Raw genomic sequence first — 16,469 nt, 5'->3', positions numbered from 1 at the left:
AAATGATTTATAGAGTTACATGTTAAAATAGGCATTATCAGAAAATTATAATCAATCCCTAATTTAAGCTTATTTTAAATTTCTGAATTACATTTAATTTCTCATTTTTGTTTTGTAATTGTTTTGCAACATTAAAATATACAGTATGCTTTCTAGTGTGAGTGACAATATGGCAAAATATGATATTGTATAAAATGTCTTTGCTCTAGCTCCTTTGATTATATTTTCAGTCAATTTTAGTAATGTCAGAAAAACTTTATGTTCTTGACATTTAATTTATAAATCTGCAGCTGAAAATAATCTTTGAACGATAGCATTAGAATTAGAACTTGTCACAGAAACAGTAAAAAAAGAATTAAAATACCTAGTAATTCCTTTAAGTATATGAGAATTAGTATAACTTCTAAGGAACCTCAGTCAGACTGATGAATGTAAGTTGAAACCTAATGTGGAGTATACTTACTGAGGTAGTTTCCAGTTTATACTTTACCCGACTTGGGGATAAAATAAATGATCAGTAGTTTGGTTTGGGTTTAAATGAGCAGGTACCTGTTTGGGGGTTGAGTATATTAACCTGTTTGTTGCTGCAAATTACTTAATGAAACTCAAGAATGAATTATCAATATGTTTGAAAGCAGAAAGTGTAAGCTATCAATAGGTAATTCATTTTTTATATTTAAGTGTAATATATTAGGACTTAAGGGTCCTAATACATATAACATATATATATTATATATGTTATATGTAACATAAATGGGTACAAAATACTTAGGAACATGAAATTCTGCAGAAAGCTAATGTTTTGACTTATGTTACTATGATAGTCATACCGTCTCACTGGGTTGCTCTTAGATGAGAGAAATTTGAGAGAAAATTCTGAACTCAAAGTTCCTTTCTCCTCTTTTTCTAATTCAAGTAGCAATGTAAGATGAAAACACAATCGAGAGAACTATAATCAGTTATGTTGTCGGTTCCCAATATGAAGGCTAATCCCTTTTCTTTGCTCCAAACACATAAAAGTAATAGATGAACCATAACTAGAAAAAAACCTTGAAACCATATAGCCACACCCTAAAATGAGAGAGGTAACTTCTTGATCAACAAGAAATAGTAAAAGCACTCGAAGCAGATCGCAAGGTCTGAACCAGTGAGGCTGCCAAGTTTCTTGTCTGGAAGGAGGCAGGAGTGGCTGGGAGCTCAGCTGCTGCAAGGCAGGCACAGCACTCAGGGGCCCTTGGGAGGCAGCATGGTAGTGCTGGGTTCCCTGCTAGAAACTAAGAGGTAGAATAGACCCCTTACTGAAAAGAGCCTAAGTAGAGGCACTAGTGATGACCCTTAAGTTCTGTGTGTAGGGAGGTGGGAAGACCCACAACCAGCCTCACTCTGGAATCTTGAGCCTACTGTGAGGGGATGTGGCTTGGTGACAGACCTTGCTTATCCTGCCTTTAATGTGATTGCAGGGCAGCAGCCCTGATAAACCAACGATGAGACCTCGTTTCAGACTGGGAGCTCTAGAAAGCTACTGCATGACCTGTAGGCTTGGGGGATTAAGCCATACTAAGTGAGCCTACATAACCAAAATTCCAAAGTATATGCTAAAATCTAACTTAATACTAAGAAAGACAGCCAACATAGTCATGATCATGCTTAAGGTAAGTTTATCCAAAGAGAAGCAAAAATTAATAGGATAATTTTGAAAGTACTCTTAAGTATTTTTAATATCCTCAAAGATAGATGAAGGATATAGTATTTATTAAGAAGAATAAATAAATAAAAACGGTGAAATGAAACAAGAACATGACTCAGAACTATTTCATTAGAAAGCTTAGAATGAAAAATATAGTCATTAGATATGAAAGCTCAGTAGACAAATTCTAAACTGGGCAGTATCAAAGATGGTTAGTAAATTGTAAGATAATGAGAAAAAATTATCCAAATTATCTTTATGGAAGAGACTAGGTTGTCAGATGGAAGGAACACTCTGAATACTAAGCAGGATAAATAAAGATAAATCAACACTGAAACACATGGTTGTGAAACTCAAGAGTGTTAAAGAATGAAAAGTAAATCTTAAAGGCTATCAAAAAGCTTTTCCACAGGGCAACAGTAGTTAGGTTTGTATAATAAACTGCTCAAAGCCAAAAACAGATGCCAGAATAAAGTGAACAAGTATCTTTAAAGTGTGTAAGGAAGTAACTAATTCTATACCCAGATAAAATATAAGCGTGAATGTAATATAAAGACATATTTCAACCACGCTAGGACTGAAAGAGTTTATTATCTATAGACTTCACTGAAAGCGCTATTAAAGGATGTACTTCAAATAGAAGAAAAGTTTACCTGTAGAGAAGCGGAATGCAGGAATTAGTGGCGTGCACTGAAATCCATATGTAAAGTTAGTTAACCACTGACTTTTTGTTCAGGTGCTCAGTCCTGTCCGACTCTTTGTGACCCAATAGACTGCAGCATGCCAAGCTTCCCTGTCCTTTACCATCTCCCGGAGTTTGTTCAAACTCACATTCATCGAGTCAGTGATGACATCCAGCCATCTCATCCTCTGTTATCCCCTTCTCCTTCTGTCTTCAGTCTTTTCCAGCATCAGAATCTTTTCCAGTGAGTTGGCTCTTCACATCAGATGGCCAAAGTATTGGAGTTTCAGCTTCAGCATCCGTCCTTCCAGTGAATATTCAGGATCAGTTTCCTTTAGGATTGACTGGTTTGATCTCCTTGATTTCCAAGAGACTCTTAAGAATCTTCTCCAGCACCACAGTTCTAAAGAATCAGTTCTTCAGTGCTCAGACATTTTTATTTTCCAGCTCTCGCATCTGTACAGGACTACCAGAAAAACCATAGCTTTGACTATATGGACCTTTGTAGTAGGCAAAGTAATATCTCTGTTTCTTAATACGTTGTCTAAGTTTGTCATAGCTTTTCTTCCAAAGAGCAAGTGTATTTTAATTTCACAGCTGCAGTCACTGTCCACAGTGATTTTGGATCCCAAGAAAATAAAGTCTATCACTGTTTTCATTTTTTCCCCAACTATTTGCCATGAAGTGATGAGACTGGATGCCATTATCTTCGTTTTCCGAATGTTGAGTTTTAAGCCAGATTTTTCACTCTCTTCTTTCACTTTTATCAAGAGGCTCTTTAGTTCCTCTTTGCTTTCTGCCAGAAGGGTGGTATCATCTACATATCTCAGGTTATCGATATTTCTCCCTGCAATCTCAATTCCAGCTTGTGCTTCATCCAGCCCAGCATTTCACATGATGTACTCTGCATATAAGTTAAATAAGCAGGATAACAGTATACAGCCTTGACATACTCCTTTCCCAGTTTTGAACCAGTTTGTTATTTCATGTCCGGTTCTGTTGCTTCTTAAGCTGCATGCAGATTTCTCAGGAGACAAGTAAGGTAGCCTAGTATTCCCATCTCTGAAGAATTTTCCAGTTTGTTGTGATCTCTACAGACTCTGATGCTGGGAGGGATTGGGGGCAGGAGGAGAAAGGGACAACAGAGGATGAGATGGTGGATGGCATCACCGACTCGATGGACATGAGTCTGAGTGAACTCCGGGAGTTGGTGATGGACAGGGAGGCCTGGCGTGCTGCGATTCATGGGGTTGCAAAGAGTTGGACACGACTGAGCAACTGAACTGAACTACAGTCAAAGGCTTCAGTGTAGTCAGTGAAGCAGAAGTAGATGTTTTTCTGGAATGATCTTGCTTTTTCTATGATCCATTGGATGTTGACAATTTGATCCCTGGTTCCTCTGCCTTTCCTGAATCCAGCTTGTACATCTGGAAGTTCTCAGTTTACATGCTGTTGAAGCTAGCTTGAAGGATTTTCAGCATTAACATTGCTAGCATGTGAGATGATTGCAGTCGTGTGGTAGTTTGAACATTATTTGGCATTTTCCCTTCTTTGAGATTGGAATGAAAAGTGGCCTTTTTGAGTACTGATTTTTTAAAAACCAATTTGTGGGTTTTTTAAAAAACATGAAATTAAAAACCTAAGCAACTGTAACAAAACAGGGAAGAATGGGGTCAGCACCTTGCTGTTCAAGAAGTTAAAGTGTGTTAACCTCCTTTAATCTTGTTCAGGAGGTAAAAAGCAGTATTTTATCTATTTTTTTAAATTTACTTATTGGTTACAGTGGGTCTTTGTTATTGCATATGGGTTTTCTCTAGTTGCGGTGAGCAGAGGCTGTTCTCTACCTGCAGTGGCTTCTCTTGTTATGGAGCAGGACTTTAGAGCACGTGGGCTTCAGTAGTTGCAGCTCACGGCCTCTAGGGTGCGGGCTCAGAAGTTGTGGCACGCAAGCTCCGCTGCTCCTCCGCAGCATGTGGGATCTCCCGCATGCTGGAAGCCGGGTCTCCTGTATTGGCAGGTGTTTCCTATCCACTGGGCCGCTTTATCCCTTGGACGTTGTTCTTACTTTCCTTTTTTCTGTCCCGTAAATGTTGATTTGTTGCTGGATGTTGCTCTTAATACAAGTGGAGGAGAATTATATGGAAATAAGTATACCTTTTTGTGTGCTAGATCGGGGTGGTAAACTTTTCCACCAGCGTCCAGATAGTAAATATTTTTTATTTTGTAAGCCATGTAGTCTTAGATGTGAAGTGTATTTTTCCTAATAATAATAGCCATTCCTACTTTATTTTGATTAATAGTTCATGGTATATCTTTTTCCATTCTTTTACCTTCAATCTAACTTTATTTAAAGTGAGTTACATTGGAAGTTTCTTGTAGATAGCATATAGTTGCATCATGTATTTTTTATCCACTCTGTCATTGTTCAGATTTTAATTATTATAATCTCTTTGTATGGATTTGCTCTAGATACTTTACATATATAGCTTACATAACTTGGCACATCTAGTAGTGTTGACATTTTCCCAGATCAAATGAGAGGTAGAAAGTATCCTCTCTTTAAATTCCTTTGCTCTCCCTGATTTATAATATAATTGTCTTAGGTGTTCCTTTGCCTCCATTGAGAACCACATCAGTGTTACAATTTTTGCCCCAACTGTCAAACATAATTTAGAAAACTCAGAAGGAGGAAAGTGTCATATTCACCTATGTTTTTGCCTTCCATTGTTCTTTCTTTCAAGAGATGTGTTGATTACTTACTTTGAATTTTGCTCTTATTAACTATTTCACATTCAGATTCCCAAAGACTATTAACTCCCAGGAAACAGAAACAAAACATTAGGCTGTTTATCTGTAAATATGAGCATTGAATGACAGTGCAGAAAAGTGAGGTCATATTCCGAATTAGAAACTCTTCTTGGAGTTGATAAGACCCTACTATCGCTTTATATTGAGCAAGTTTAGTGATGTAGGGTGGTACACTGATAAGAGTACAAATTAGGATCTATTAATCAAAGCTCCAGATTTTCTTCTAGATTGGCAAGTAATTTATTAATGTGAAATTTATGATTATCACCATATTTAGTTCAAAAGTTATAACTCAAATCCTTTAAACTTAATTCTAAAAATTCTTGACAAAAATAATCTTGAGTTCTTGTGCATGATCTTTCCAGTGCTGTTATAATTGTAAAGCAGTTGCCCTCATTCTAATTAATTCTATGTCAAGGAGGAAAATACTGACTCTTACGGGGATTTTCTTTCTTTATCAGGCACAAGACCTAAATGTCATTGAAGAAGTGATTCGAATGATGTTAGAGATTATCAACTCCTGCCTGACAAATTCTCTTCATCACAATCCAAACTTGGTATATGCACTTCTTTACAAACGAGATCTTTTTGAACAATTTCATACTCATCCTTCATTTCAGGATATCATGCAAAATATTGATTTGGTAAGTGTAAATGGAGATATTTACTGTTATTCTTTTTTAAACAGAGAAAGTTTAACGAAACTTAAAAAAAAAACCTACAATAGTCTCTTGAACGTTAACTGTATTTGCCATCTGTTCTAACAATTGTCACCTTCCACATGTGTGTATGTATTATATACAGACACATATATATATAATGCACATATATGTCTTTAGGAGAATCGAGATCATATTTTATATCTTAATAGTTCTGGATTCTGCTATTTTTACTTAACACATTTTCCTGTGATATCAATTCTTTGAAAATCTCACATTTTAATAACTGTATAACCTATATTTCATGGATCACAGCCTTGTCATGGCGTGTCAAAGGGGCTTGAAGCTATGAGCCACTCTGTGCCAGGCCACCCAAGAGGAACAGGTCATAGTGCAGAGTTCTGACAAAACGCAGTCCACTGGAGGAGGAAATGGCAACCCACTCCAGTATTCTTGCTGGAGAAACCCATGGACATATGAAAGGGCAAGAAGATTTGACACCAGAAGCTGAGCCCTGCAGGTCGGAAGGTGTCCAGTATGCTACTGGGGTAGAGTGGAGGGCAGTTACCAACAGCTTCAGAAAGAAGGAAGCGGCTGGGCCAAAGTGGAAACGACCCTCATCCAGTGCTGTAAAGAACATATTTCTTAGGAACCTGAAATGTTAGGTCCATGAATCATGGTAAATTGGATGTGATCAAGCAGGAGATGTCAAGAATGGACATTGACATCTTAGGAATCAGTGAACTAAAATGGATGGGAATGTGAATTTAATTCAAATGACTGTTATATCTACTACTGTGGGCAAGAATCCCTTAGAAGAAATGAAATACCCCTCATAATCAACAAAAAAGTGAAACGCAGTACTTGGGTGCAACCTCAAAAACAATAGAATGATCTCAGTTCATTTCCAAGGCAAACCATTCAACATTACAGTAGAAGTCTATGCCCCAACCACTGATGCTGAAGAAGGTGAAACTAACTGGTTCTATGAAGACCTACAACAATTTTAGAAGTAACACCAAAAAAAGATGTCCTTTTCGTCATAGGGGATCACAATGCAAAAGTAGAAAGTCAAGACATGCCTGATGGACAGGCAAGTTTGGCCTTGGGGTACAAGTTTGGCCTTGGGTAACATTGTATGGGAACCAGTGACCAGAACCAAAGGAAAAGAAATGCAAGAAGGCAAAGTGGTTGTCTGAGGAAGCTTTACAAATAGTTTAGGAAAGAAGATAAGCAAAAGGCAAAGGAGAAAGGAAAAGATAATACCAACTGAATGCAGAGTTCCAGAGAATAAAAAGGAGAGATAAGAAAGCCTCGTTAGGTGAACAGTGCAAAGAAATAGAGGAAAACAATAGAATGGGAAACACTAGAAATCTCTTCAAAAAAATTGGAGATATCAAGGGATATTTCATGCAAAGATAGACATGACAAAGAATAAAAATGGTAAGGACCTAACAGAAACAGAAGAGATTAAGAAGTGGCAGGAATACACATTCAGTTCAGTTCACTCGCTCCGTCATGTCCGACTCTTTGCGACCCCATGAATCGCAGCACGCCAGGCCTCCCTGTCCATCACCAACTCCTGGAGTTCACTCAGACTCGCGTCCATCGAGTCAGTGATGCTATCCAGCCATCTCATCCTCTGTCATCCCCTTCTCCTCCTGCCCCCAATCCCTCCCAGCATCAGAGTCTTTTCCAATGAGTCAACTCGTTGCATGAGGTGGCCAAAGTACTAGAGTTTCAGCTTTAGCATCATTCCTTCCAAAGCAATCCCAGGGTTGATCTCCTTCAGAATGGACTGGTTGGATCTCCTTTAGAACTATACAAAAAAACATCTTACTGACCTGGTTAACCACATTGGTGTGGTCACTCACCTGGAGCTGGACATCCTGGAATATGAAGTCAAATGGGCCTTAAGTGGCAAAATTCCAGCTGAGCTGTTTCAAATCCTGAAAGATGATGCCATTAAAGTCAATATGTCAGCAAGTTAGGGAAACTCAGCAGTGGCCACAAGATTGGAAAAGATCAGTTTTCATTCCAGTCCCAAAAAAGGGCAATGCCAAAGAATGTTCAAACTCCCATGCACTTGTGCTCATTTCACATGCTAGCAAGGTAATGCTCAAAATCCTTCAGTTAGCTTCAGCAGTATGTGAACCGGGAACTTCCAGATGTACAAAATGGATTTAGAGAAGACAGAGGAACTAGAAATCAAATGGCCAACATTGATTGGATCATGGAGAAAGCAAGGGAGTTCCAGAAAAACATCTACTACTGCTTCATTGATGACCTTGAAGCCTCTGTGTGGATCACAACAAACTGGAAAATTCTTAAAGAGTTGGAAATACCAGACCACCTTACTTGTCTCCTGAGAAACTTGTATGTGGGTCAAGAAGCAAAAGTTAGAACCAGACATGGACCAATTGAATGGTTCAGAATTGGGAAAAGAATATGACAAGACCATATATTGTCATCCTGCTTGTTTAACTTCTATGCCTAGTACATCATGCAAAATGCGGGGCTGGATGAATCACAAGCTGGAATCAAGGTTTCCAGGAGAAATATCAACAACCTCAGATATTCAGTTGATACCACTCTAATGGCAGAAAGCAAAGACGACCTAAAGAGCCTCTTGATGAGGGTGAAAGAGGAGAGTGAAAAACCTGGCTTAAAACTCAACATTCAAAAAACTAAGATCATGGCACCTGGTCCCATCACTTCATGGCAAATAGATGGGGGGAAAGTGGAGACAGTGACAGATTTAATTTTCTTGGGCTCCAAAATCACTGCAGACAGTGTCTGCAGTCATGAAGTTAAAAGACGCTTGCTCTTTGGAAGGAAAGCTGTGACAAACCTAGACAGTGTATCAGTTTGCTGACAGAGGTCCTTATAGTCAAAGCTGTGGTTTTTCTGGTAGTCATGTACAGATGTGAGAGTTGGACCATAAATAACTCTGAGCACAGAATTGATGCTTTCAAATTGTGATGCTGGAGAAAACTTGAGAGTCCTTTGGACTGCGAGGAGATCAAACCAGTCTTTCCTAAAGGAGATGAACCCTGGATACTCGTTGGAAGAACTGTTACTGAAGCTGAAGTTACAATACTTTGGCCACCTGATGCAAAGAGATGACTCTTTGGAAAAGACACTGATGCCGGAAAGATTGAGGGCAGGAGGAGAAGGGGACAGTTGAGAGAGAGATGGTTGGATAGTATCACCATTCAATGGACATAAATATGCTCTGGGAGACAGTGGAGGACAGAGGAGCATGCTACAGTTCATGAGGTCACAAAAAGTCAGACACAATTTAGCGACTGAACAACAATAACCTGTATTATGGAGGTCCTAAAATATGTTAACCCTTACCCCATTATTGCTTATTTGATTGTTTCTAATATTTTGTAATTAATTCATAATTAACAGTTTCTAAATAAATTACAGCTCACCTTTTTTAGTTCTGTTGTTGATGTAGTCTTAAAACTGGAATTATACTAGTTTTTACTGTCAGAGGTGTCTGTATTTTCAAGATTCACCCCATGTCAAATTGCTGTCTAGATGTATTGTACAACTAATGTATCTGTATATCGTCTCCTACTTCTGCAAGTGATCTATGAGAGGAAATACCTCACTATACTTTTACAGCTTTGAGTATTATATTTATTTTAGCATTTGCTATTTTGTATTAAAAATGGTATTTCATTATTGTTTTAAATTTTTATTTCTTTCATAATTAGTGTGAGTGAACATTTTTCACAGTTCTGTGGACCTTCACTTCCTGTTCTTTTTAAAAAGATTTTTCTGCTAAGCCTTCTATTGCTATATTAATGTTTCCCAGTTCAATTTGATTCCGCAGATATTTGTTGTATAGCTCATCAGGTTCACAGTTGCTGTGCACAAGAGGAAGGTGAAGAGCTACCATCCCTGTCCTTGTTTTACTTATATTTGTTGTTGTTCAGTCGCCCAGTCATGTCCTACTCTTTGCCACCCCCATGAACTGCAGCATGCCAGGCCTCCCTGTCCCTCACCATCTCCCAAGTTTGCCCAAGTTCATATTTATTGCATCGGTGATGTCATCAGCTATCTCATTCTCTGACGCCCTCTTCTCTTTCTGCCCTCAATCTTTCCCGGCACTGGGGACTTTTCCAGTGAGTCAGCTATTTGCATATCATTTACTTAAATTCAGGAAGATTTTAAATAATTATTGCTCAAGTATAAATATATACAGTTATTTCCATCATGACTGAGCACAGGTACATACCTTCCTCCAGGGTATGCACCTCATAGTGAAATTGCTGCATAACATGGGCCATTTCCTTTGTGTGCTCTGCTAAGTTGCTTCAGTCGTGTCCGACTCTATGCAAACCTATGGACTGTAGCCCACCCAGGCTCCTCTGTCCTTGGAATTCTGCAGGCAAGAATACTGGAGTGGATTCCCATTCCCCTCTCCAGGGGATCTTCCCAACTCAGAGATCAAACCGCGTCTGTTACGTCTGACCTGCATTAGCAGGCCGATTTCTTTACCACTAGTGCTACCTGGGATGCCACCGTTTTACTCTTTGACCAGTGGTATGTAGGATTCCTGTTGCTTCACATCCTCGTGGACCTAAGTTTTGTCAGTTTTGTAACAGCACCTCACTGTGGTTTTCATTTGGGTTTCCTCGTGTGATGCCTAGGCAAGTCTTTTGCCAGTTTTTCTGCTGAGTTATATATCTTTGTGTAGATTCTTTGTTCTAGTTATGTTGTTAGGCCTGTCTTCATTATGTTTTGCAAATATCCAGTCACTAACACAAATACAAACTTTCTGACATAACTTTAAAACTCCTCTCAGTATAGTCAGACATCTAGTTCTCAGTCCTATTCTTTCCTTGGAGAACTGCTTCCAGCCCCAGCCATGTTGGACTCTGGTTCTCCTGCCCAACTGCGGAACATTCTGAGAATTTCCCTCAGCTGTCCCTTTGGTTGGTCTTGGCTCCTGTGAAATCCTCTTTCTTGGTTTACTGCTTCAGATTGGTAGAGCTTACACTACTGTAGCCTTCTGGAAAAGGGTATATGTGAGATAGGTTTTTTATTTTTTTAGTTTCTAATATCTTAAAATGTTTTTCTTCTTTCTTACTACATGACTGTTGTCTTGGGAAGCTTTGGGGGGATCTCTCTATTATTGTGTCCTGAAACTTCAGGATTTGCTGTGCCTTGGTCGGTTGTGTTTGGTGCTTAGAGGGTCCTTTTAGTCTAGAGACTCATGCTCAGAGCTTTCAAATACTCATTTAATTATTTCTTCCTGGTTGTTTCTCTGTCTCCTGCTATTTCCTCTCTTTGAAACTTTTATGAGAAAGATGGCCATTTCTTTTCAAGCCCCTTCATGTTGGTATCACTAAGTATTATTTCTTAGATCCAGTTTCCTCATATTAAGAGTCCTCCAAGCTCCTGACTGGGGTCTGTGCATCCATCTGTGAGGGTTTTAAAAGCTGAGGTAGAGACTGCCTAATATTGGGGTTGGGGAAAAGAGGGTGAGAGTGACCTCTAAGGTGTAAACTTATATAACTGGCTTCTTCCAGAATAACAGCAATACCTAGATGGACGCATGGACTCTGGTCACATTTAAGATATTTAAGAATAGTTCTATCCATTCTCATAAGCCAAGTAGATTAATTTTTGCTCATGCCAGTAGAGTCTTGTGTACTTGTTTGTACTTGATTGAAACCAGCTTTGAACTATAACCAAGCTCCCATTCCAGACTCTTAACACATAAATTCTATGAGTTGCTAAATACTCTGGAATCACACAATTACGCTGACTTTAGTTGAGTTTAACTACCACTATGTATACTCTTGCAGATCTGTTCATTGATTTGCTCCATATCACTGCTGTGTAATGATTGCTGGTAAACAGAAATAAAAACTAAAACTCTTAACTGTCAGTTTAGTTAGTGTTTTCATGGACTTCCCTTAAGCTGCCTCAACTATATACCTAACAGTTGCAGCTATAGCAGGTTATTTTGCCATTCACACCCTTGTCATTTTCCTGAACTACTATCAGTATTATTTAGATTTCATTAACAAAACTGGGGCAGCTGAGAACCATTGTCATCTTTTCAGTTAGAATAAAGCTGAAACATCATTTCAAATGAGCTTGGTTATATCTTAAAGTTAGACTTGACATTTAAGGTCTGTAATTAAATTCTCACCATTATGAACAGGTATGTAGATATATTGATATTTAGGATGTGTGATAGCATCCTCAGGCCACTTCTCAAATATTTCTTCTCTGGCCCCATATCCTTCTCGTTAAGTCTGGGTTTAACCCGAAGAGCATCTCCATTTAAAACTGACAAGTAATGGGTTATGAGACATCAAAGGTTTTGGAATAATTTTGAGCTGCCTGTATATTGAAGCTCAGGGGAGTGTTCCTGTGTTGCTGGAGAATTTGAGTGGTATGTCTTGTTTTGGAACTTGTTGGCCCTTGGGTGGAGCTTGGTTTCAGTGTAGGTATGAAGGCATTTGATGAGCTCCTATTGCTTAATGTTCCCTGAATTCAAGAGTTCTCTAATGTTTTCAGGCTTTGGATTTAAGCCTCCTGCTTCTGGTTTTCAGTTTTATTTTTACAGTAGCCTCTAGACCTCTCCATCTATACAGCACCGATGATAGGAAGAATTGGAGAACCCCAGAGTTAGTAGAAGGAAAGAAATCTTAAAAATTAGGGCAGAAATAAATGCAAAAGAAACAAAAGAGACCATAGCAAAAATCAACAAAGCCAAAAGCTGGTTCTTTGAAAGGATAAATAAAATTGACAAACCACTAGCCAGACTCATCAAGAAGCAAAGAGAGAAAAATCAAATCAATAAAATTAGAAATGAAAATGGAGAGATCACAACAGACAACACAGAAATACGAAGGATCATAAGAGACTACTGTCAGCAGTTGTATGCCAATAAAATGGACAATGTGGAAGAAATGGACAAATTCTTAGAAAAGTACAATTTTCCAAAACTGAACCAGGAAGAAATAGAAAATCTTAACAGACCCATCACAAGCACGGAAATTGAAACTGTAATCAGAAATCTTCCAGGAAACAAAAGCCCAGGTCCAGACGGCTTCACAGCTGAATTCTACCAAAAATTTCGAGAAGAGCTAACACCTATCCTACTCAAACTCTTCCAGAAAATTGCAGAGGAAGGTAAACTTCCAAACTCATTCTATGAGGCCACCATCACCCTAATACCAAAACCTGACAAAGATGTCACAAAAAAAGAAAACTACAGGCCAATATCACTGATGAACATAGATGCAAAAATCCTCAACAAAATTCTAGCAATCAGAATCCAACAACACATGAAAAAGATCATACACCATGACCAAGTGGGCTTTATCCCAGGGATGCAAGGATTCTTCAATATCTGCAAATCAATCAATGTAATTCACCACATTAACAAATTGAAAAATAAAAACCATATGATTATCTCAATAGATCCAGAGAAGGCCTTTGACAAAATTCAACATCCATTTATGATAAAAACTCTCCAGAAAGCAGGAATAGAAGGAACATACTTCAACATAATAAAAGCTATATATGACAAACCCACAGCAAACATTATCCTCAATGGTGAAAAATTGAAAGCATTTCCCCTAAAGTCAGGAACAAGACAGGGGTGTCCACTTTCACCGCTACTATTCAACATAGTTCTGGAAGTTTTGGCCACAGCAATCAGAGCAGAAAAAGAAATAAAAGGAATCCAAATTGGAAAAGAAGAAGTAAAACTCTCACTGTTTGCAGATGACATGATCCTCTACATGGAAAACCCTAAAGACTCCACCAGAAAATTACTAGAGCTCATCAATGAATATAGTAAAGTTGCAGGATATAAAATCAACACACAGAAATCCCTTGCATTCCTATACACCAATAATGAGAAAGTAGAAAAAGAAATTAAGGAAACAATTCCATTCACCATTGCAACGAAAAGAATAAAATACTTAGGAATATATCTACCCAAAGAAACTAAAGACCTATATATAGAAAACTATAAAACACTGATGAAAGAAATCAAAGAGGACACTAATAGATGGAGAAATATACCATGTTCATGGATCGGAAGAATCAGTATAGTGAAAATGAGTATACTACCCAAAGCAATTTACAAATTCAATGCAATCCCTATCAAGCTACCAGCCATATTTTTCACAGAACTAGAACAAATAATTTCAAGATTTGTATGGAAATACAAAAAACCTTGAATTGCCAAAGCAATCTTGAGAAAGAAGAATGGAACTGGAGGAATCAACTTGCCTGACTTCAGGCTCTACTACAAAGCCACAGTCATCAAAACAGTATGGTACTGGCACAAAGACAGACATATAGATCAATGGAACAAAATAGAAAGCCCAGAGATAAATCCACACACATATGGACACCTTATCTTTGACAAAGGAGGCAAGAATATACAATGGAGTAAAGACAATCTCTTTAACAAGTGGTGCTGGGAAAACTGGTCAACCACTTGTAAAAGAATGAAACTAGATCACTTTCTAATACCGCACACAAAAATAAACTCAAAATGGATTAAAGATCTAAATGTATGACCAGAAACTATAAAACTCCTAGAGGAGAACATAGGCAAAACACTCTCAGACATAAATCACAGCAGGATCCTCTATGATCCACCTCCCAGAATTCTGGAAATAAAAGCAAAAATAAACAAATGGGATCTAATTAAAATTAAAAGCTTCTGCACAACAAAGGAAAATATCAGCAAAGTGAAAAGACAGCCTTCTGAATGGGAGAAAATAATAGCAAATGAAGCAACTGACAAACAACTAATCTCAAAAATATACAAGCAACTTATGCAGCTCAATTCCAGAAAAATAAACGACCCAATCAAAAAATGGGCCAAAGAACTAAATAGACATTTCTCCAAAGAAGACATACGGATGGCTAACAAACACATGAAAAGATGCTCAACATCACTCATTATCAGAGAAATGCAAATCAAAACCACAATGAGGTACCACTTCACACCAGTCAGAATGGCTGCGATCCAAAAATCTGCAAGCAATAAATGCTGGAGAGGGTGTGGAGAAAAGGGAACCCTCCTACACTGTTGGTGGGAATGCAAACTAGTACAGCCACTGTGGAGAACAGTGTGGAGATTCCTTAAAAAATTGCAAATAGAACTCCCTTATGACCCAGCAATCCCACTGCTGGGCATACACACCGAGGAAACCAGAATTGAAAGAGACACATGTACCCCAATGTTCATCGCAGCACTGTTTATAATAGCCAGGACATGGAAACAACCTAGATGTCCATCAGCAGATGAATGGATAAGAAAGCTGTGGTACATATACACAATGGAGTATTACTCAGCCGTTAAAAAGAATTCATTTGAATCAGTTCTGATGAGATGGATGAAACTGGAGCCGATTATACAGAGTGAAGTAAGCCAGAAAGAAAAACACCAATACAGTATACTAACACATATATATGGAATTTAGAAAGATGGCAATGACGACCCTGTATGTAAGACAGGAAAAAAGACGCAGCTGTGTATAACGGACTTCTGGACTCAGAGGGAGAGGGAGAGGGTGGGAAGATATGGGAGAATGGCATTCTATCATGTATACTATCATGTAAGAATTGAATCGCTAGTCTATGTCTGACGCAGGATACAGCATGCTTGGGGCTGGTGCATGGGGATGGCCCACAGAGATGCTATGGGGAGGGAGGTGGGAGGGGGGTTCATGTTTGGGAACACATGTAGGAATTGAAGATTTTAAAATTAAAAAAATAAATAAATAAAAAAATTTTTTAAAAGAAAAAAAAAATAAAACTGACAAGTATTGTTAATAGGATCATGAAACAAATGGTTATCCGAGACACATAAATCACAGCTTATCCCTACCTTTTTCTCTTGGCTAGATTCTTTTTGACAACTCGGTAGTCTAGTTTATGCTCCAAGAATGCATGTTAGTGTCTGTGCTACAATGAGAAAACCCAGGCACCAAGAGATCTTTCAGTTCAGTTCAGTCGCTCAGTCGTGTCCGACTCTTTGCGACCCCATGAATCACAGCAAGCCAGGCCTCCCTGTCCATCACCATCTCCCGGAGTTCACTCAGACTCACGTCCATCGAGTCCGTGATGCCATCCAGCCATCTCATCCTCTGTCGTCCCCTTCTCCTCCTGCCCCCAATCCCTCCCAGCATCAGAGTCTTTTCCAATGAGTCAACTCTTCGCATGAGGTGGCCAAGGTACTGGAGTTTCAGCTTCAGCATCATTCCTTCCAAAGAACACCCAGGACTGATCTCTTTTAGAATGGACTGGTTGGATCTTCCTGCAGTCCAAGGGACTCTCAAGAGTCTTCTCCAGCACCACAGTTCAAAAGCATCAATTCTTCGGCACTCGGCTTTCTTTGCAGTCCAACTCTCACATCCATACATGACTACTGGAAAAACCATAGCCTTGACTAGACGGACCTTTATTGGAAAAGTAATGTCTCTGCTTTTCAACATGCTATCTAGGTTGGTCATAACTTTTCTTCCAAGGAGGAAGCGTCTTTTAATTTCATGGCTGCAGTCACCATCTGCAGTGATTTTGGAGCCCCCAAAAATAAAGTCTGACACTGTTTCCACTGTTTCCCCATCTATTT

The 16,469-nt window shown here is 38.7% G+C and overlaps 1 protein-coding gene across 1 annotated transcript in view; it reads left to right on the top strand.

Moving 5' to 3' along the window:
• The window catches only part of DYM (dymeclin), a 390,393-nt gene that overhangs the window by 302,661 nt on the left and 71,263 nt on the right, over positions 1-16,469 (top strand). The window contains exon 15 of the mRNA XM_052660241.1: positions 5,639-5,821. Coding sequence (XP_052516201.1) covers positions 5,639-5,821 — 183 coding nt within the window. The remainder of the gene's footprint in view (positions 1-5,638; positions 5,822-16,469) is intronic.

This window comes from Budorcas taxicolor, chromosome 22, assembly GCF_023091745.1.
Source record: "Budorcas taxicolor isolate Tak-1 chromosome 22, Takin1.1, whole genome shotgun sequence".
NCBI lineage: Eukaryota > Metazoa > Chordata > Mammalia > Artiodactyla > Bovidae > Budorcas > Budorcas taxicolor.
This window is presented reverse-complemented; position numbering and strand designations above follow the sequence as displayed.